At 43.7% G+C, this 23286-nt stretch overlaps 1 protein-coding gene across 2 annotated transcripts in view; it reads right to left on the reverse strand.

Moving 5' to 3' along the window:
• ssbp4 (single stranded DNA binding protein 4) overlaps window positions 1–23286 on the reverse strand; it is an 83087-nt gene that overhangs the window by 46303 nt on the left and 13498 nt on the right. For both annotated transcript variants that reach the window (XM_071487566.1, XM_071487565.1), the window contains exons 3-4: window positions 22243–22304; window positions 14664–14748 (exon numbers count right to left, since the gene is read on the reverse strand). In XM_071487566.1, the coding sequence (XP_071343667.1) occupies window positions 14664–14748; window positions 22243–22304 (147 nt within the window). The remainder of the gene's footprint in view (window positions 1–14663; window positions 14749–22242; window positions 22305–23286) is intronic.

Genomic DNA, 23286 nt, shown 5'->3' on the forward strand with positions numbered 1-23286 from the left:
AAAATCCTGTCTTAATTCAGATATTTGTATCTTTATATTCAATATTAAACAGGTGAACACTACACACATTAATACATTCTTCTGGTCTCAAGGTCTCATTTACCAAATAATTTAGCCCAAAACTACCACAGACACACTCCAAGTGACACACACACACACGTGTGTGTAAGAACACACGTGGCCTACAAGAAGTGATTGATGAGTTCATGAAGGGGCTCTCGGGCAGAGGAAGTCCAGTCTGGGTCAGACCTCATCTACACATCCAGGCATGGACACCATCTGCGTGCAATCACAAGTCACACACACTCACTGGAGCCCACCACCCCTCACACACACAGCAACACACTGCTTTCCACATGTGAAACTGTTCCTCTCGTGCTTTTTACTATATAATGCAGCAGTGTGACTGAGGGAGGTGTGGGAGGGTCGGTGGTGTGTGGGGGTGGGGTTGGGTGGTGTAGCGGGCACAGAGTCAAGGTGAGCGTAGACGGTCGGGCATGCTGGCACAGTGTGCACTCTACAGTTTTAGGCTCCGTGGGCCATTGTGGGCCAGCATGGGGCTGTTTTTGACAGCAGCTATTACAACAAATAATTGAACAGCAAATGAAGACAAATGATATGATTGCAGTGCGCGTCCCAGCAGTCAATCCGCTATCTAGGTGGTTCCCATTCAAAGCCATTGATCAGCTTTACAACCTAAGTAGCCGGCCAGGAAACTAAATGGTGGCGATCAATGCTATTTAACAGATTATTGACTGCTGACTGGTTGCCTGAGATCAAAATAGAGAGAGGGGGATGAAGAAATAAGCAAATAGAGGAATGGAATGAAAACACATGAAATTGGAATCAGTTCCTTTGCTTCAGTGATGATAAATGGGAAAGAAAAACACTGAGACAGCAGAGAGCGGGGAGAAGGAGAGAGGTTGCATTTTTTTTGTGCGTGCGGCTGAATGTGCCTGATCATGTGCATTTAATGAAGAAAGGAAGCAAGAAAGACATGAGAGACAAAGAAAAACAAACAAGACCGAAATAAAGAAAGCTCAGTTTGCATACAGTCAGTGGTATATAAAGGCTCTCACTTGTTCATGTGGGTAATGTTCATGTGGTCTATGCGCCTCTGTGTTCGTGCTTCTTCTCATGCAGGCTGCACACCTGAAAACTCCACACATTAGTGGCGCTTTAGGAAAAATCAGCTCAACAAGGAGGAACCTCACCAGAATCAGTCGTTACTTTCTGCTCCTCTTTGTTCAGCCAATCCTTGATGGAGCTTTCAAGTGGCGTGCAAGCTGGCGCATAACAACAGCCGCTTGCACCGCAATTACATCCTTTTGACTGTGTGCTCCTTCACTAGTGTTTCTACTGTCTGTGTTTACAATGCATGAACTAGACTTGAGCCTCCCGTCAGCTCATCAGGCCTTTGAGCTTTGTGTCTGTTTGGCTGTTCACCTGATTATTGCGCGAGTTCATTAGTTAATGAAAATGAGAGTCAGGAACAAAGTGCAGGTCGGTTCTTCTACAGATTGAGACAGGGGATGTCTCATGGGATGACGGGGGGAAACCTGCACTGACATTTATGTGGGTGTAAATGTGTGGGAATGTGTGTGTGTTTGTGTGTGTGTGAGAGAGAGAGAGAGAGAGAGTGTGTGGGTGTGAGGATGGTGTAGGGGTTGGGGGTGTTTAACAACCTTCAACAGTCCCAAACCACTGTAGTGTTTAATACACACAGCAGAGTGTTACCATGGTGACTGGGCCCAGCTTTGGGGCTTGACTCATGAGGCTGCATGTTTACGTGTGTACAGTATGTCTTGTGTTCATATGTGTGTGTGTGTGTGTGTGTGTGTGTGTGTATGTGTGTAGGCACTCTAAAGCTGATACTTGAAAATATGTTGATTCAGTTCCGCTTCATTTGTGATTGTTGTCCTGACTCTTTATCTTTGTCCACATTTCCTGAAATTGACTTTAAAAGAAAAAACAGTTTGTGCTTTGAAACGGCAAAAAGTGGCCGAGCTTCAGTGAATCACTGTGTGCAAATGTGAGAGTGAATACAGACTTAAATATGGCTATAGTAGAGTGTGCCTGTGAGTGTGTGTGTGTGACTGTGTATGTGTGTCTCCCCGCTCGCATCTGTGTGTGTGTGTGTGTGTGTGTGTGTGTGTGTGTCTGCCTCTGTGTGTGTGTGTGTGTGTGTGTGTACACACTCCCCTTGCCTTTTCTCAGTTCAGCAGAACCTCATTAATTCAGCAGGAATGGAAATCATTTCTGCACAGAGTGCACAGGAGACAGAAAGAGATGGAGAGGAAGACGCGTGGAAGGGTGGAGGGAGGTGGGAGGGTGGCGGTGGGGGGGGCCCCACAATGAATAGTCAAATTTCTTCATTTTTCTTTACTGAAAATCACTCAAAATTTTAAAAATAATTTCATGTTCTGTATAAATAGCACAATGAATTTACAGAATTAGTCACAAAGGGAATTCAACACATATTTTAATACCATCTAATCATAATTATAATACAGTGTGATTTAGTCATTTGGTTGGCAACTCTTGGGAAACAACACATATGTCTAATCTCAGCTTTGATTTATCTAGATAGAAATCTCATAAGGTTTTTACAGTATGTACTTAAACACAAACAAATAGACCGAACAAACAACCAAATATAGTAAATGTCCAGATGGATACATTAATAAAAAGGTAATCTTCCTTATGTAGCAGCAGATCAGAGCAGAGCCTCCTCCATCCCTCCCTCTCTCCCCTCCTCCTGCCGTCTCTCCATCCTGCAGCCTGCCACCAGACAATATGGAGCAGACAGTAATCTGGCCATGCACTGAAGAGATTACAGCATCCAGCAGAACAATTCAGCACAGAAGAGAACAGCTCAGTCCAGCACAGCACAGAGCAAAACTGAAGAAACTCAGGCTATCATCCAAACCAAGTCAACACAAAGCAGGAGTATATAGTGTATCTAACCAAACTCAACTGCTCCAGCTGTTCAGAAGAAACCTCTCTCTTCTCTCTCACACTGGCAGAGCGACGGCTGGTCGCACACACTCCTTCAGTGAAAGCTGACCTTTTTCAGAGTGCAACAGAGTGCAGTGCAGTGGATCTCTCTATTCCAAATGTCTTTTTTTTCAGAAAAGACCTGATGAAATGAAAACAGATCAAACGGCACAGACGGGACACATAAGAGGAATAACATATGCACTGTACGCAAGCATGTGCACACACACACACACACACACACACACACACACACACACACACACACACTGTGTAATGTTTGGTTTTTCTTTTTTTATGTGTGCACGCATGCATACATGAACATACACTAAAACTTAAATCAGTCCAAACAGATGTGCTGCCCTATTTATACATTGGACTTAATCACGAGAGATATAAATACTTGATCTGAAGGCTTACATCCAGACGGCAGAGTTGAAGTTGGAAGTTCACATGATGCAGTTGTTACTAAGTACACAAGGCGGATTTTTGGATTTTCAGGTCCTTTCTGAAGAATTAACCCTAAACGGCAGCAGGGGCAGACCCTGACCCTGCACTGACCTTAAGGCTGGCTAATAGCTGCGCTGCAGCTCGCGCAGAGGAAAAACATCACACAGTCGCATGCGCAGATGCACACACAGATACACTAATATATAAACACATCTATTTATAGCGCCATTGTCTTTACTATGCAGAAGATCAACTCTAACCGACTGCGACAGCAGCCAGGAAAGAAGCCTGAACACTGGCATGGACAGAAAATGTTCACAGTGCTACAATTTCTTACCAGAAGTCTGTTTTAACAATATAACAATATCTGTTGCTTTATGTCTATATACTATAGATTAATAATGTTAGGTATAAGTAAACAATGACAGTGACACCATCCTATTTTTATGCATTTTTTGGTATAGCACTGTTCAACAACAACCACCTATTGTCTGAGCAGCTTCTTGATAATGCAGGTTTAAAATATGGAGCACAAAGTGTTGTGGCTGGTCACTGGCTGTGCTAGTGTGTGGAAGGCTAACTTATGAGGGACCTTTCTTTTTAACCACATATTTACATGATAATTTTGGAGCACCAAATGTGCTTCAGTGTGCGATCAGTTACACTCTTAATCAAGTCTATAAATCAAACTTTAAACTTGTACTCAATGTAGGAGTGAAAGTGTAAAATCGAGGTTCCAAAGGTAATGTTACACTAACTGCTAGCGCAGTTTGCTTAGGCTTCTCTCCTCTTCTGTGAGTGAAGAGGGAAAGTTCAAAAGATAAGATTTAAGGGTGGATGACAGAGGAACCAAGGCAACAGTACCAGCAGGGTGAGAGCGAGAACCTTGAGAGAAATTCTGTCAAATGGAGAGCAGCAGAGGAACATACTGATTTATATTAGATTAGTCATAAAATAAAAACATGCTGACCCAAAACATTGGAATTCAGGCAGCGAGGGAAAGACAGAAACACACCATGATCCATTTACATGTTGTTCTGTTTTAATGCCATTTATTGCCCTTAACCTGATGAGCAGTATTTCCTCTTGTGAGTCATTTTTGTAAATCAAGAAGTTACCAAGAAAGTGGTGCCACTAGAAATGAGCTTACATTTAGCTAAAGGTAAGTGTTGCAAAGGTTTGCAAAGGAATGTGCAAAAAAATGTTTTAATATCTAATAGTTATAGTTATATTAGTACATTGGACATCTACCTCTGTAGAGAACTTCACAGACCTACAGAAATAAGCACGTTTTCATGCTTTAGAATCAGAATCAGTTTTATTGCCAAGTATGTTTCCACATACAAGGAATTTGTTTTGGTGATTGGTGCAATTGGAGGTTCTTGGAGGTTCTTGTAAACAACAGGTTTACACAGTTTTAGTTTCTTTAAGATGTTACACCAAAGGGGAGCAAAGGGAAAGCTATGAAGGTCGATTCAGTCAGCAAGTTGAAATCAGAGGCAAGGCAGAGGAAAGGTGAGTAATGGCGTAAAGATGGAGCGACAAAAGGGAGGGAGGAGATGGGAAGATGAGGAAGCTCTTGTAGCAGAGAAAAAGACCACACAAACCGAAGGTATAGCCCATTGTTGAATATCTAGGATGTGTAAAGGTAGACAGAGGGAGAGGGAGGAAGAGATGAAGGTGTAGTAATGAAAGGTGGAACGTTCTGAAGGTGTAATGGTGGAGAGGGAGGAGAGCTGAAGGAGCCAGGTGTGGCAGCAGCCACAGAGGTAATCAGTGGGCCAATGGGGAGTCATTCCACTCAGAGAGAACAGGCTGCCCAAGTACCTGGAATAAAAATAATCATTACACTGCATTAAAGTCACTGTCGTAAATATACCCTGGGCAGCAGTAAAGCACGCATACTGTGGCCCCCGCCATCAGGACACCCCAACACACAAGCGTGTGAATATGAAAATACACACACATGCAAATAATATAAAATGCAAATACTTCTGAGGATGCGAGTATGTCTCTCTGCTCAAACGGTGTGAAAATCAGCAAGTCCCCTGCTGATTCTGTACATTCATGCTATCATCACAAAGACAAGCTTTTAACAGAAACAAACTGTTCTCCAAATATAACTCAACCAGCTCAAAGCACATTCATTATCCCCCCTATAACTTATAAGTGTTATTTTAGCATCAGAAACCCCAGCAGAGGCTTGAATTGGATCTCCCTCACACACTTATTCTGCCTCTCAGTATTGCTGCCTTTGGAAAATGGGGATTAAGTCTGCATTTAGGAGAATTTAAATTGCAAATAAGGCTTTGTAATTGTTTTAGTCTTTAATCCTCGCAGGGAGGGCTTCAGTGTAATGCAAAGTTGAGACAGGCGAACATCTCAGGCATTCATCTGAGGAAGGACTGTGTTTGTTTCACCACTCAGTTCAATGAGACTTAATAAGCAGGGTGTCCGATCAGCACCACACACACATAGACATGTGTACGTGTGCGTGCAAACACAAGCAAACACACTCATGCACACACGCTTCCACCCATGGGCTCATTGATAGCGCGGCCAGTTTATTTTGGTTGTGAGTTTGGGTGCCCAGCTGGTACTTGAGACTGGTGGACTGGCAGAACTGTGCAGCAGACAGCAGACACACGCACACATGCAGAGACACACACCCGCTGTGCCAGGGACACACTGTGCCAGGCTGCAACGTCTGCCAGCTACAAGCCTGCCCAGTGCCACAAAGAGAGGCAGAGGCAAAGGAGAAAGAGCAGGACAGAGGGTGTGGGTGAGAGGGAGAAAGATTGTAAGAGTGGACAAAGAAATGAGGGAGAAAAAAAGGAAAAAGGCACAAGTGACTTTTAGGAAAAAGATTGTTACAGTGTACAAAAAAAAAAAAAACTCAGCAAAAGCTAAGCAGAAAAGCAGTTCTGGACTCAGAGAGGAAGTGAAGCTGAAGTTACCTGTTCACTCTGAAGATAGCAACAATCAACATTAAATAATCTTTCTAATCGAATCAGTTATTCATTAAACCAATGGCCTCTCTGATGTGACCAGTGGTACTGTCACATGTAAAGACAAGTGTTCAACATGTAGAACTAGAATTGTATGTCTCCACCAACCAGTTTACACTTAACGTGTCGTAGTTTAAACCACGTCCGTCCAGGTACAGATGATCTATACAGTCACCACAGTTTTAAGGTGGTCAGGCAAGGTTAGTGTCACCAATTCAGTATCCAAGCAAATGTGAAATACTGTCACAGTCTCCCCTTCTGTTCCTGAGTTACAGCATTGAATAATGGGCACAAAAGTGTTTTTGCAGAACATTATGATGTCACAGTGGAGTTGACCTTTGACCTTTTGGATATAAAATGTCACTTAATCATTTTACCCTAATAAACATTTGTGTGAAATTGTGTCATAATTAGTGTATGAATTCTTGAGTTATAGCCAAAAACGTGACAGTGACCTTGACCTTTGACCTCTGACCACCAAATTCTAATCTGTTCACCCAAAGTGGTTTGTGCCAAATTTGAGGAAATTCCCTCAACACGTTCATGAGATATGACATTATCTAGAATGGGACGGACGACAAACTGAGAACATAACGCCTCCAGCCTCAGCTGCTGCCGGCGCGGAGGCATGATAACTAAACAGATAATAAAACAGACAACGTGAAGGAACACAAGAAAGTACAAGTTGCAAAATAACCTCATGCTTGTGTAAGCATGAGTTTGTGTAAGTCAGGACATCTACGGCAGGAGTGCTGGTCACTCATAATGCCACTAAACCCTGTAAGCAGTGGTGACAGTGAATATACATATAGGTGGCATGAACACCTGCAGGAGTATTGGGAACTCGATGGTTAATATTTTTATCCACATATTATAAAAAGTTGTCGTTTTCCATTTTCGCCTGTGGCAGGGCCATAATGTTGAGAGTATTATCCAGATGATTTTGTGAATTGCTTTTAAGTACATATTAAATAAAAAATGTAATATATATAGAGTATACTTTTTTTTCCTAAGATTTATGATTAAAATTGTGACATCAAACACCATGAATCCCATTTCATCCATACACTTACAGCCTTAAAAGTATCTTCACACACTTTCACACAGCTTCCCTGTTTTTTCTGTCCTCCACTTGCACAGTTTGCCAAACACTGCATCCCTCAGCGGACATTTAATGTGCGCTTGTGGACCTGTACAAGAGTAGGCAATCAAGCTTGACTTAAAAATCAAACTTTCCTCATATCATGTCCACCGCAGCAGCTCCAGTGTGAGCTGATTTAATTTAGGGACTTGGCGTAAAAGAAGGAAATGGCTTCTCAACTCCCCACGTTAACCAACAGGAGTGTATGTTTAAAGATAGGTTTCACTCCCTGGGACCCGCCTGACAATCCCTGTAACCACCGTCAGTGTTTTAAACCTAATGAGGAACGGCAGTAATGGAGTGCTGCTCCAAGCTTTGCTCTGAGAAGAGAGAACAGGGAACACCACCGCTGGAAAAGTCGACTGGAGGCGAGCAGCGTCATTATAAACTGGCGTCACGATAAGGAAAAAACTTCCTCGAAACAGACTTAGTAAAACAGTCAAATCCTCTCGCACACACAAAATTCCACTCAGTTATCTCACTTTGTTATAACCTTATACCAGGTTGTTCTGCCCTCACCTCCCAGACTAGGACACAGAGTTACAAAAACACCAAGTCAGCACAGGTCGTCAAAGGAAATTTCAAACTAAGCAAAAGCAAACACAGCAGAGGGATCATAAACGCAGTAATTTATGCCATTTTGTGCAGGACAGGGTCTTTTTACACAACGGATAAATGGATAAGTGGATGTGGTTTGGGAGTCACTAGTGTTTGGGAACTTCAAAGATGTAAGAGTGATGGTGAATGTGTGTATGTAAATGTCTGAGCACAGTCAGGAGATGCAAGCTTGGCAGGAGAAACGCCACAGACAAGATGCCGCAGACATAAACACCTCCGGCACGGAAGGTCGCCCTTGAACTTCCAACCCCCCCTGACAAATTGCTCACTTCTATTCTCCACAATAAACTGGTTACAGTCAAGGCACACAAGTGATGAATGTTGCCTTTTTTTAATTATTGAACCACAATATATTTCCTGAAAATGACTAAACTGAAACAAAATTGGCAGCTTTCAGCCGAGTTTCACTGGGAGAGATAAACAAATGCCCCGAGGAGTTGCCACTACTTCCCAGAATGTAGTATTCATTTAAAGCATTCGTTTAAATTTTATGGATGATGATGTTGCAACTAAGAGGGCATTCATGGGTAACTGGGTTAGGGAAATTAAATGGGACTGGGATGGAAATCTGCATGCAAGGAGGGAAAGTAAACGCTGCAGGGTTTGGCTTCTACAATAACTTTGCACAGGCGGATTCATGGCATTTACACTGCTCTGGCTAGCAGGATGCAGCGCATAGCAAGCTCCAAAACTCGGATAAACTATGAAAAATGCAGACTTCTTGTCACTTGTCTTTCTGACTCTGTCCCCGTTTTGTACTCTCCATCTGCCTGTCTCCATGTCTGTCTCTGTCAAACACAGATCCAGGAGCAGATGCTTGCAGGGTTGAGATCAAATGCTAAACCACAGCACAGTTTAAGCTTGCCCAGAATGAACCTGCGAGGAAGGGAATCATAAACAATATTTGATCTTCCTGCTTCTGTCACTTGCAGACCTCAAGCCGAACACACACACACACACACACACACACACACACACAGCTTGAGGGCAGCACTTTCAGGCTTTGTTGCTTCCCTCAGATAGGGAAAGGTATACAGACAGAGGAGCCTACTGGCCTTTTTCATTTAGACGGTAACAACGGTAAACAATGGCACACAAAGACAGCGTCCTCTCGCTCAACGCCCATCTGCCTGCAGCCTCCACTCCACGCACTGTTTGATATTAAAAGACGACACAGGCGCGAATGGAGGTGGCAGGAGTGGGGGGGCAGAAAGATAGGAAGACAGATAGAGACGGACAGAAATGGAGACACAATGTTGTGGCATGCCATTTGTGTGTGTAGGCCATATTTAAACTGAAAATGGACAGGAGAATCTGTATGAAGAAGATATCGCCGTGCCAACGTCGACTCCATTCCCCAGCTCTCTCGCTCTCTTTCTTTCTCTCCTCATCCCTCCATCCATACCTGCTCTGCCTATTTTATGGATGTTATTATTATTCCTGCATGTCGTCATGTCGCCCCCGCTTCTCTCCTTCCCCCAAGCAAGAAAGCGGGCACTGCTGGCACCCAGCCAGATTACCCAATCAATCTCCTCTGAGAGAGAGGGAGGGAGGGAGGGAGGCAAAAGGAGAGAGGGGGAGGAGTAAGAAAGAAGAGTGTGGAACAGAGGGGAGGAAAAGGAAAGAAAGAGCAGCAGGGGGAGGTGGAGGATGTTGGGGTTGGAGGGGAGGGAGGGTGGGGGTGGGGGAGGTGGGGGGGTGGTGGTGCAAAAGACCTGAGAGGAATTGAAGCAGGGAAAACGGTGCAGGATGAGTAAATTCTGTCTTTGCAAAAAGAAAAAAAAAAGGACAGAGACAAAGACGGCTATGAAAGGGAAGGAAGGGTTTCAGCAGACGTGTGGCATTAAATTAGGCGAGTGAGCACCTGGTATGGCAACACAGGGAGTCGAGGAGATGGAAAACACACACAAAATCACACACAGAGTCCAGACAAAGGCTTGGCCATCAACGGTTGTTTACTGAGTGCAGCTCCTCCCCTTGTGCCACCTGTTACTGTGGTCCAGCCTAACAAATGTTTAACCCTCTCAAAGAATCCCCAGGCAACAGCCAACAGTGCACCTCCATCTATCTACAGTCTGTGCACTGCATGCTGGGAACAGATCAGGTTAGGGCTGCAACACTCCTTTTTATTATATTTTTTTGTAGATTAATTGATTTAGGGGTTAAACAATTTGTCGAATTAGTGGTTACGTGGATGAACAGAGATGTAATAGGCAAAAATCTTCAATCATCAATCATCGATTGATCATTTCAGCAATTTTTCAAGCAAAAGTGCCAAATGTTTGTTTGTTCCTGCTTCTGAAATGTGAGGATTTGATGCCTTTTGTTTTGTTATATGATATCATTTGGTTTTAGAGTACTGGTCACACAAAACAAATATGCAAATATTCAATTTACAATCAGGTAAAAGATAGAAAAGCAGCAAATTCTGACATTTCAGAAGCTGGAATCAGAGAATGTTTCAATTCACAAATGGATTCAGACTGGTTTTCTGAATGTGGTCTATTTTTGGATGAGGTGTGACTTTCTAAAGGAAATGTCAGATGCCCATATTTGACTCCTCCATCTCAACCATCATCATGACAGTTCTCATCAGTGAGCCGAGAGCCGAGTGGAGTCAGTGAAGCACTGCGATGTGAATGACGCACTTGTGGCACTAAATCTGTGACACTCCGCAGGCAGTGCACCCGGATTGGCATGAATCGCAGATGTTCGGGGTTGCGACCTCTGGCTGGGGCAAAGCAAAATGTCTGCAACAACAAGGCTGAGTGTATCACTTCCTGAAAGACTGTTTGTCTGTGATTGCAAGGGTGTGTGTGTGTGTGTGTGTGTGTGTGTGTGCGTGTGTGTGTGTGTCAGAGACAGAGAAAACAGAGACTCATTCTTCTCCTCTCTTTAATGTGAGCAAGAATGTGTGTGTACGTGTGTGAGAGAGAGAGAACAAGTGTGCCTGCTCGCTCGTCAATATGTATGCTTTCTTCATCACAAAACTCCAGTCTTTTAATCATTCATATTGAGTTACTAAAGATGTGCCATGTTCTTATAATCAAACACGTTTCCTCAACAAAGTGCTCTTTTGAGGAACATCCAAATTCCAGCAGAAAAGAGGACTATAAGATGTTCAGATCTCTTTTAGGAAATAAACATGATTAAAAGGCAATGTGAAGAGGAAGGACAGAAACACAACTCCAACAATTAAGACGACAAGAGAGACCACTTAAATTACTTTACAGAGGTACAAGACTTCAGGCTGTTCCAGCTCTTTATGATACAGTATCGTCTCGCTGTCTTTTTGAGAGTGAGCATTCATTTGCATACGAGTGTGGGTGTGTGATATGCACACAAATGTGCCTCCATGTGTGAGTTTTTATGCGTGGCTATGATAGCAGATTCACCATCCAGGGGTGAAGCCAACCAGCGATCCAGCTAGTCAGAGGCCTCCAGTTCTGGGAGTGTGGCCAGGGCTCCAATCCCACCACATTCCCCTGGATTAGCTGTCAACTGGTCCCCAGATCTGAGGATTAGCACATTATATTCCATTATCTTTCCCAAACTGGAGAGTCCACAAAGTCTACATCATCGCTCTCAGTGAGGGCCAGTAGAACAGGGATGAGTAAGAGGTGCCTTCAAACCAGGCCAAATTGAGCCAAACTGAGCTGAGCCAAACCAAATCTGTAACTAAGACTGTACTCTGGCTCAACGTTGCCTAGCAACCAAATTAGTTCCAGGAAACAAATAAGCAAAACTGTATTTCGAAATATCAATTTTACAGTGCCGGGCCGATATTTTCTCACTGTTATGCACAACAAACTGACAGCGAAGCTACCAGAGAAGACCATAAATTATATTAAAAAAATGCAGCATAAATAAAACAATCCTGGTTTATCTTGCACACATTCCTCTTTCACTATTCCTGCTGAGCAACACGCAGAGCTGAGTGTGTGTGACTCCTGGGAGCCGTGTTGTTTTTCACTCTGTGATCCTGGGCGACTCAGGGGAATGAGGGAGCCGTTATCAGCAAGGGGCCGTGATAGAGACTTGATCAGGCCGTCGGTCTGCGGGGACCAAGGAGACAGAGTTAATCAGAGACAGACAGACCCCTCATCACCCTGGGGATTCACATGCTTTGACCCTGACACTCTCTCTCCCTCTCTGTCACACAAAGACACACACACACACACACACACACACACACACACGGTAACAGTTACAGAAGCGCATGTTCTCACTCACACCTACTCTTGTATTTTATGTTAGCCTCTGCCACACCCTCTGTGCACGCACACTCACTTTACTCTAATGCGTCACTGCTGACTGTGGCTTTGGCTTCAATCTGAAGTCCCAGCATCTTCAAATCAATGTAAGTAAATTTAATTGTTTTCCATTATTATCATAAAATAGCATCACTAGAAACATGCAGCCCCCTGTCATTACCAACTCCTGCTGTGCAGCTTAACACTGACATCCAGAATTATTCTATTTGATAAATAAAATCACAGTCTTGGATTTGAATATTTTTGAATATTTATTTATTATTTTAATTATTATTTATTGAATATTTTACTCAGAGTAAACATCACAAAGCTTCCACGACGTATTGAAATGAGGTGGAAAAAGATTTTCCAACATTAACGCTACATAAGGGGGAAGTAAAAGGGAACCAACAACTAATTCTCTGATGCATCGCCAACAAATCAGCCCGACAGCTCGCTCGCACTGACCTCCTGAACTTGAGCCAGGTCAAAAGGTCAAACAACACTGTCTGAATCATCACTGAGCTACAACAAAGTTATACATTTGTCTGTTAAAAAACACAAGCTCACCAGACCTCATAGCCTCCTCTCAAGTCTGTCAATCCAGTTTAAGTCTACATTTCATGAATTCCCTCTTTGGTCAAAGACAAAACAGAATGACTGATCCTGACTGATTTATGTAGCCACAGACTGAATCACATGGACCTTTAAAACGCAGCTTTTACAGTGGAAGCAATCTGAAGCTTGAAACTTCAGCCATATATTGACCAGGTCTGTCAAACTGGAGCTGTTAAAGAGCTGACATGCAGGTATCCAGCTGGCCTACCTCTGGAGAAAGGTGTAGGAAATTATATGGCATTTAGATTAATTAGACACAGTTGTCAGATTTAATTAACTACTAGGTTTAATTAACCATGTAATTAATCTTATGGTTGTCCAACACACGCACACACTCTCACACACAGACAGGCGCAGAGAAACACACATCAACTCGAGCCGACACACACACACACACGCATAGTACACGCACAACAAATGTAATCTGTTCAGCTGACAAGCGCTCACACTTTTACTGTCAAACCTCATAAGAGAGTTCAACTGAATGGGCGAGCGGCTACGGGCTAATACAGCCTGAATGAAATGCGTATGGTAAGAATAGCACCTCTAATCCATTTCAGGTTTCACTTCTGCCAAGGTGGAACCATAACTTAGTAATGAAGCAGCCCGTCCAGTCAACATCATAACCCCAGACCATGTAATCCTTCTTCAAACATGACTCAAGCAACGTGATGCAAAAAAAGGTAAAGAACAGGAGGCTACAATCACAGAAAAATGGTCAATTGTAATAATGAGAGCTGGACCAGCAAAGACACAATACACACATCAACCAGCTCTTCAAAATCATGTGTGTGTGTGCGTTTGATAGGTTACTGATCGACTGCTCCAACTCCTCAGACGATGAGAGGGTCAAGGGGGCTGTAGACCCTGACCTTTCATTGCCCTGTCCGGCCCCTGTAGCCACACCTACCAAAGCCCTGTCCAGCTTTAAATGTGTCCTGTGTGTATATGTATTGTGTGTGAATGTGTGTGTTAATGTGCTCTTGTGATCAGCCAGCTGCTTTATGTGCTTTGACCTTTCCTGAAACAGTGAGTGGACCAATAAATAGCCAGGCAGTGCTGTGACCTTTCACCTCAGGCTGTCAGTTTCGCTAAGACCTGAAGGGTCAGGGGTCAGCGTTTGAGGAAGTGCGGCCAGCAGCTGAGCTACAACGTTGTGCTGCTTCTGTTAGATAACCGATCAAGGTGGAACGTGTGAAATGAGGCAGAGTGCCATGAAGACCTCTGCTTGACTTTAAAAATTTAAAGATGGAAGTCTAAGGGCTTTCCCATAAAATATAGAACTGCTGTTCATAGGTGGTGCATTTTTTAAAAGCAGCCTATTTCAGCTGTCTGGCTCAGAGTCTGTCCCATCCAGAGCAGAGGCTGCAGCAGACACAGCAGACATGCAGACAGTGAGAAACATGTCAAAACAAGAACCAGCAGCATTATCACAGTCAGAACAGTCCCTTTTCTCTTGTACACACTCCGCGTGTGCTCTCCGCTCATAACCATGTGCGAATGTGTGTGTCCAAGTGGTTGTTGTGTATATATTTGTGCCCCTTGTACACAACCCGAGGGTTGGTTAAGTTCACTCACATAGTCATGGAAAGCCTTGGCCTCGCTGGAATGTTCGCATGTCTCCCTCCGATCCGGGGCAGCGCAGTACAGATCCCAGAATACACTGTGCACAAGACAAGAGAGCGACAGTAGTTAGACACTTTCCTGTGTGATCCAAAGACATATTATGTTCCCGCTTCTTGAGTTTCTGTTGTGGATATGGTTGCAGAAAACAAGTCTGTGCACAGTGTTCTGAATGCATGTAGTTAACGTGAACTGGAACAACAAATCTACTGAGACTACAGGTTATTTTAGAAATGTTTTAGTACTGTATGAATATGAAGCAAGACTTTTGATACAATACTAAAAACACGCCTTTTTGATATTTACTTTTGACTAATATAAACACATTTTCACACCTGGAGATCACTCAGCACTAACAAAAGAACCTTTTAAGGTGATGATGAAGACAAGAATCATAAAAAGCTAAAGTGAACGATCACACACTATTCATTCGTTTTTGTGAATCAAATAGCAAATACAACAGTGACAGCAACAGTTGACATAAGTAACCATCCAAGATATTTGACAAAATATTTGACATGAGTTTGATGTACTGATTTAATGAACATCTTCAGTGTAAGAGCAACATGTGTGAGTCTTCTTTTTCTTTTTACTAAATAAAGCCCTATGAAATTACCGAAGTTATGATATAAAAAGAAAATATCTAATCAAAAAACACGTAAACATGACCTTCAAGGAATTTGACGTTAACTTTCATTGCTTGCAGAAACTGATAAAAAAACATTAAACAAAGTTTCCATGTTTCAGTTACACGTTTTGTCTGACCAACTGTCCAAACAATATCTACTTTATTAGAAGCCTAAAAAACAGCAAATATTCACATCATTAAGCCGAAACATATTTGCTTAAAAGCTGATGTAACTGAACTGCTGTTGACAACCTAACTGATTAATCAACTGTATTTCAGCTCTACTGTTTTAGACACTCAACGATAAAGATACAATTGAGTTAGCACTCACTAAGTATTGAGGTTCGACAGCGGTATTAAAAAGCCTTGTAAAATACTGAACCCTCTACAGTCAGATAAAGTGCAGACTCCCCCTTGGCCACCACAACGGTCCAGTCTGAAGCCTGCAGCTCAGCTCCACAGAGCTTTTATCCAGGAGGGACCAGTCTCCAAATATTCCTCTCAGCCTGCCCTGCTGACCTGCAGGTTATTGTCCAATCAGCTGTGATTATGTTACTTACTGCCCAATCAGCCATGCTCATATTGGTTAATTAGACCAATCCCACTCCTGCAGGGCAGCAGGAGCCACCAGGTCCCACTCCAAATGGGCCCTTAATTACTGCGCTGAAATTAAGTACCTGGTAAGCCAGTCAACATTAAGCAGTTCTCCTTCTTCAAGATATTGATTTCATGGACAGTGTATTAAAAAAAAAAAAAACAGGAACTGCTGAACTCATGAGAGGAGATTTTTGCTGTCATTTAAAGGTGCAAATAAACTGTTACATGCATTCTTTGTGCTGATGTTAGGAACAGCCATGACACTTGATATGACAGACTGCGAAATGGAGCAGAAAATATAAGCTGATTGCCCAGAACTGTCAGAGAATCGCTCAGTGGCACCCTGTCACATGTTGGTCATTTCCCACCGTAAAATATGTTAGATTTTCATGGGTTAGTGTTATTATCTCCTAAGTACGGTTATTACAAAACACTGTTGTACACTCTCCCTTATGTCCTTTTGATTTTTGTTATTTCAGGGCATAAAAAAACAAGAGTACAATAGGTGTCCTAAAAATAAAAAGAACAATAAATTTCAACCCTGTAGCACACAGTACCACCTTCTCAAAGCACATGAACTAAAATAGAAATGTGTTATTAAAGTATTTAAAGATTAAAAGACAGAGTTGGTGCCCTGAGGCGTTCAGCGAGCACTGGGGTCCCCTCTAGACAAGGAGGGCACTGAGAGAACAGAGAGGGTCTGTGCAAAGACGATGGTGAACACATATGGGGTGTGTGTGTGTTGTGCTGCCCTTCTGTCACTTGACAATGAAGCCGGTGTACATTATCATATCTATCGGTTGGTGTTAAAGAGATTGCTTCTCCGTCAGACGAGCCACAGCGAGAAGGCGCGGCCATCGCAAATTCAATCAGCTCTCAGGGAAATGAAACGGGACGCAGGTTACAGTTTGTTACCAAAAAGACACAAGCAGGTACAGGCACAGGGGCAGGGGCAAGGTGATCTAACATCTCCTGGCCTGTGCGTCTGAAATACATTGCGATTTGAACAGCTGACCTGCATCGGGCTGAGCCACGCAGGGAGATCTCATCCTGCGTTTCTCCTCATAATCTGAAGCAGGATCGCTGGTGGGCGGGACTAAACATAGAAACCAAGACTTTCATTATTCTGATAATATTTTAGGTAGCTGACAGGTTTTTCCATATGGAGGATGAAAGGAGATGAAAGGGGTCATTAGGTGTGAAGAGGTGTTATATTAGCAAGCAAAATTACTCTGGTACTCTCCTAATTAAACACAGATTCTCAGAAAACTAAATTTTCAGGGTCAGGGTGAAGTCAGGACGGGAACAAAAATCTGTTCTACTATGCCATCTCATGTATTGCTGGTACTGGATGGCACGATTGTTAGTTCTGATCCGACAGTCCCACCCACATTTAGAGGGAAAACCCATGTCATAGTTGTTGTCGCTTCCTTTTCACAGACATTAATCTTTAGAAATTATCTGGGAAGTCAACATTCGCGGTTAATTAGCACCAGCAATCTGCATGAAATCTTGTACTCTGCACACCCTGGTAATAGTAAATTTTCTATCCAATTATCTAATCATTTCAATCTAATCATCTCATCATGGGAAGCTCTTTATGGTATTATGGGTAGTAACTGGTGGTATTTGAGCCCCACAAATCTGTGAAGAGGGAAACTTTTAACTGCTCTTACTTCCAAGGGTCACAGGAGAGATTTAAATTGCAGCTCAGAGTCAAGCAAAGTCTTTTTTATTCATTCCAATGAGAAACAAGGCTAAAGAAAAAATAAGAGCTGGCACTGTCGGGACACACACACACACACACACACACAAACACACACACTTTGTATCCAGAACAGAGGAGGAAGGGATTAGCGTCCAGCCGTCCAGAAGAAGACAATTACTAAAATGAAATGCCATCACGATAATTATTTGCAATTAACTGTGGTCTGACAAAGCCAGTGGTTACAATGTGCTTTTCCATTATAATAAGGAGAGTAAACAAAGACACAGAAAGACAGGCTGCTGGTGGCAGGTCTACATGATAATCCTGTGCGTGTCTTTGGCCAGCCATCGAACCAGCCAGCAAGTCAGTCAGTGGAGAGATACAAATACAAATTAAGACAGAGATGGAGAGAAACTGAGATAAGGCGGCTGACAGACCATAACTGAAAAAAATAGAGTCCAAAAAATAAAGTTACAGCGCGCCAACCCTCCAGTCTCCTCCTCTTATCAGAACAGACTCTTCTTAATGGGACAAAATGCTGCAATCAAAGAGCGGAGGCGGAGAAACACAACCCTTCCAGTTGTCTTTATTACCTTGACTCAAGTAGCAGCTACTCTCCTGGTAGCAGCAGAGCGTTCAGCGAGCGGGAGGAAACAACATCACAGTGCCATGTAAATCAGCAACACTCCCTTTGGACTGTGGCTAATAAAAACAGCAACTGTCATTGCAAGAAGATTAACGGCTTAAGAGGGAGCAACAAAAAAAAAAATGAAGTAGCATGAGCGTTGTTAGAAGTTCACAATTACAGGTGGAGGATATTCCTGCCCTCGGGCACATGGTGGAGACTTGAGAGACTTTCTGGAAAGCTTGAGACAAAGTGTCTGAACACACAGGAACAGCTAAATGAATTCACACATGCTGCAAAATAGGTTCCGCTGCCTCTGTGATTCTTAACCCTACAGCAAGTTCACATGGGTTGTTTCTGCAAAAGCACCTGACCATCTTCTCCTGTCTCATGACTTGTTTGCAAATTCATCCCACATCTCTTTTGTGGAGCAGAGATCATTTAAATTGTAAAGTGTGACACAGCTTCTTCTATTTTTGATTTGTGTCCGTTTACGTGTTGAACTGAAATCTCTGTGTGGATTTACTCGGGTGCAATGAACTGAACTGATTTTAGTCCTAAATTTCAAAGGTATGAATGGGGTCGTAACCAAGTCCTATTTATTCCAAACTCAACCGCTTCAGGCAGTTTGTTTGCGCTTCCAGAAAGTATCTGATATCTGAACTAGCACATTTCTACAAGACTTGGATTGTATTTGGATATGGTGCATTGAGAAATGCTGGCAGACTGTGAAGAACATAAAAACTTCCTGCATTATTTTAGGATAGTTGCCCCCACTGCTAGCTTTGCTGCCGCATCAGATAAACAGCCTAAATGAGCCATTTTTGTTTTGTTGCCTATTTGTACTTTAACAACTGAAACCAGATACAAACGGTGTACAGCACCTTTTAAATCAGCTGAATTGACCGTATTGGTATTAATGTTGGATTATATTTAGATGCCAGTGATGGAGACTTTCCAGCCATTTTGCCACTATGTTGTTGACACCATACTTCTTTTTACCAAGTGTGAAATATCAGAGCTGTCACAAATTCCCAATGTGACCAACTCTGAATTACAATTAGGAGGCTGATGTGAAGGGTTTCTCCCACTCAGCTGCTCATATTTACAATCTGAATGATATGAAGTAAAGAAATGAATTGGACAAGGAGAAGAGGAGGAGGAGGAGAGGGGTGAAGAAGATTGTCTGATACCTGTGTTTATAAAGAGCAGTCCAGACATTTAAGAGCAGAGGCTGGCTGCACTCTCACTGTTTTCTCTGCCCCTCACAAACAAGAATTTCAGCCTGAGGCTATCACACCGAGGATCCCTCTACATACTGTTGTTGTGCTGAGGTTTTTGTGACTGTTAATGTTTTTCAGTGATGGGGGGTGGGGGTGTGTATTGAGGATTCAGCGGCCATCCAGTGAAAACGGGTTAAAGCAATCGATTTTGGGATAAGGAGGAGACAACTAGCAGCAGCCAATAGAGAGGGAGCTAATGACACAATCAACACCTGCAGCCGTCGCTGAGCCTTTTCTTTATCCCTCCATCCATAACAACAGATGTGGATGAGTGACCCCCTCTCTTCCTCCCCCAACAGCCCCCCCCTCCCCCTCTTACAGCCATGGTCTTATTCTGAAGGCCCCCCCCCCCCCCCACCTTAACCAACGCTGTCCTACAGGAAACAGCCACAGAGGCAGAGACAGGAGGGAAGAAAACCCCAGTGAGGCGCTGAGGAGGGGACGACGGTGGTGGGGCTGGGCTGGCTGTGGGGTCGGGGTCTTAGATTTGGCTGTTTAACACAAAAGAGGCTGGAATGCAAAGAGTTAATCCGTTCGGGGGTCTCTCTTCCGCTAACAAAGGGACAGGCCTCCAGACAAAGGTTGAGGGAGGGGGAGCGAAGGGTGAGGGATGAGGGAGGTTGGTGGCTTTCCTACCATCTGGAGCTTTTGTTTTGGGGGAGGCTGGGGGTTGAAGGGGGGCTGTATGGCATAGAGATGGACAAGGGACTCCGCGCCCCCTCCTCCCCCTCCTCCTAGCCGACCCCCGGACCCCACCCCCAGTGAGGCTCCATGTCCACGTGCTGCGTGGCCCAGACAGACGCCCCTCAGCTAGGTCATACTACACTGGAGCCCTGCCCTGCTCAGTCTGGCTAATCATCAGCCTACTCTCCAACTGCTCTCTGGCACGCACACACACACATACACACACACACACACACACAAGGTCATCTCCCACACTCTGCTGAAATATATCAATACAGTTAGAAAGTAGTCCAGTTTCCCTTTCTCTTTCCCACTCTCTCTCGCTCTCTCTCTCTCTCTAACACACGCACACACTGGGCCAGTCTCCCTGAGCCCTCTTATTGGTTCGGGCAGAGGCGAGAGCAAACCTACACTGTGCTGTATGTTTGTGTATGTCATTCTGTCAGTATTACTGGTAGCTGTCCATTTGAGAGCTGTCAGGTTGAGAGAAGCCAGGCTCTTTAAGGACCATTATGAACCGTGTCAACAGGCGGCACAATTACAACACACGCTGGGGCCAGAGAGGATGAATGAATGAAGCCGCATGTCCGGGTTTATTACACAGGGCCGGCCAGGGGGCTTTGGGGATGAGCAGGATAGCATGAATGACAAACAAAGCGAGCCCTGTCAAACCTCTTATCCTGGCTCTCTTTGCCTCTCGTGCTGCCTTGCTGGGGATTCAGCCTCTCAACCTCCCTGTGTGTCTGTCTGCTTGTCTGTTTGTCTGCAGTCTTTCCAGCTGCCCAGCTTCCTCCTTACTGCATGTCTGCTCCCCCTTCGACTCAAAGTTAGATTTTCTAGCTCTTGGCCTGACAACTACAGAGGGGAATCCTGCATTTGGGTGTTTCCATTCCCGCTTATTCAGACAAGGAGAAAAACAGTGTACGTGTCAGGCTGTAAGCCCACTGACCCCGTTCTTCCAGCAAGACAAAAAACACAGTTCTCCATTTATCGAGCATTAACAGATCTGACAGATTTGTTTAAAGAAGCTGAAAGAAAAGAGGGACAAGCCACGTCAGAGCCTTGTTCTGTTAAATGGAGCATCAAGTTAAAAAAAAATCTTGAAAACTTTGCAACAGTGCAGAAGTTTCAAACTGCAATTAAGCTACTTTAAAAAAGTGTCCAATTGCCACAATTCAAAAATGGCACTCCTTAACAAACTATTAATTCTGAACACACAGACATGATACATACACATATGTTTAAATTCACTATGAATTAAACTTTCTGAGGGAATCACAATCTCTGATGTCCAGCGCAAATAAATGTCCATAAATCCCCATAATTACCACAGAAAAAAAGAGGCTCCTTATGACTGCAGAACTTGCCTGAGAATCATCACATCTTTGAGTTTTCTTTGGTATCAAAGTAATCCAGTGACAGCTGCCTGCACACCCATGGCTACATGGCAAACATCAACTGCTAACTCTTAAATCGGCATACTTTTAATGATGCCAATTTGCAAATAAAGGCTAAAAAAAATGGTGGCTCAAATTGTAGCCCACAGCGTAACTCACTCAATCCACAGCAACATTACACATCCTATCTACATCCCCCTAAAGCATCACGAGAACTGCAGTTCCAAAACTTGGGGAGAGGGACTGTTCTGAGGAGGATGCAGTTGTCCAGTTTTTGCGTCCCACAGTGTCAGACTTTGAAAACCCCAGTGACAGAGGATCTGTCCCTGATTTGCACACTTCAATGTGAGCTTTTTTTTTAAACTGTTCAGTTTAAATAACAGAGCAAAGGAAGTTAGCTCACTTGTCAATCAGAGGGACGCCAAGAGTACAGCACTTAAACATGTGTGAGATGATGCACTTAGCATTCCCTGCAATTACTGTCGTTCTCCACCCCTGCACATTCTTTCAGACCATCAAGGGTATGTCTACAGTATGAACGTGAGCTGTTGAAAAAACATGTGTATGTGTGTGTGTGGTCAAGAAAAAGAGAGAGTTTTGATGTATACATACCACCACCACGAGTGTAAAAATCCTGGAGGTTCCCCAAGTGTGATGTTTTTCTCCCATCGGATCTGAGAGACAGAAGTGGGATAGAGGGGAAGGGTTGAGGGGAGAAGACAGAGCAGGGAAATGAAAAATTAGACACTGCAGCATGTTTTATGCATAATGTAATCATTTTGCTCAACTGTCCTTCCACCTTTAGACAGACAGAGGGACGGTCAGGCAGAGAAATAGGCTGACAGGCAGTACAGTGAAGTGTGCAGTGCAGTGCAAAGTTTGCGGATGAGACACTGTGACTGTCTTGAAGCAGCAGCCCTCTCCACTGCCCTCACAAACCAGCAGAGCTCCTGCCTGTATCTGGACACCGAGATAAGATCCAGTGAGAGATAGCAGACCCGCTGCCTGCTTCACACACTCCTACTGCCGTGACTTGGCACACACACAACAGAAACACACACACAAACACAAACACACACACACACACAGTCTGAGAGATGATTCACCAGAGTCTATGAGGACTGCATGAGAGCAGCAAGATTCCTCTGTTTTTCTAAATATATATTTAGAAAAAAGATCCAAGCTTCAGTTTTCTATTAAAGGCTCTATTCTATAGATTTCCCCAGTGCAGTTTATAGTGATGTGATGTGCCATATGTGGGTGTGGGCCTGTTGATTTAATGCTGCTAAAGAGCTGAGCGTTGCACTGTGCAAGAGAGCATAGAGTGGCAAGTCCTCCTGGGGACAGAAGTGTATTGTGTGTATACTATAAAAGCGAGTGTGTGTGTTTGTGTGTGTGCGTGCTCCTCACTGAAGGAGGAACAGAGGCTAATTGAGGCAGGAGAGTCCAGGTGATAGCGCTCTCATTAGATGAGCAGGTGTGTGTGTGCCTTCAGTCTACCTACGAGGATAGAAATCCCTTATCCATTGAAACGTTTGTGCATGTTTTTCTCTGAGTGTGTGTGTGCACTTGTGTGAGGACAGAGACTGTGATATACAGACGCTGGGAGAGCTGAACGCACTGCAGCTTAAGAAAACATCTTCAGCCCTTTAACAA

The sequence above is a fragment of the Trachinotus anak genome, unplaced genomic scaffold (assembly GCF_046630095.1).
Source record: "Trachinotus anak isolate AG129_WGS33_773 ecotype Australia unplaced genomic scaffold, CSIRO_AGI_Tana_v1 ptg000010l, whole genome shotgun sequence".
Taxonomy (NCBI): domain Eukaryota; kingdom Metazoa; phylum Chordata; class Actinopteri; order Carangiformes; family Carangidae; genus Trachinotus; species Trachinotus anak.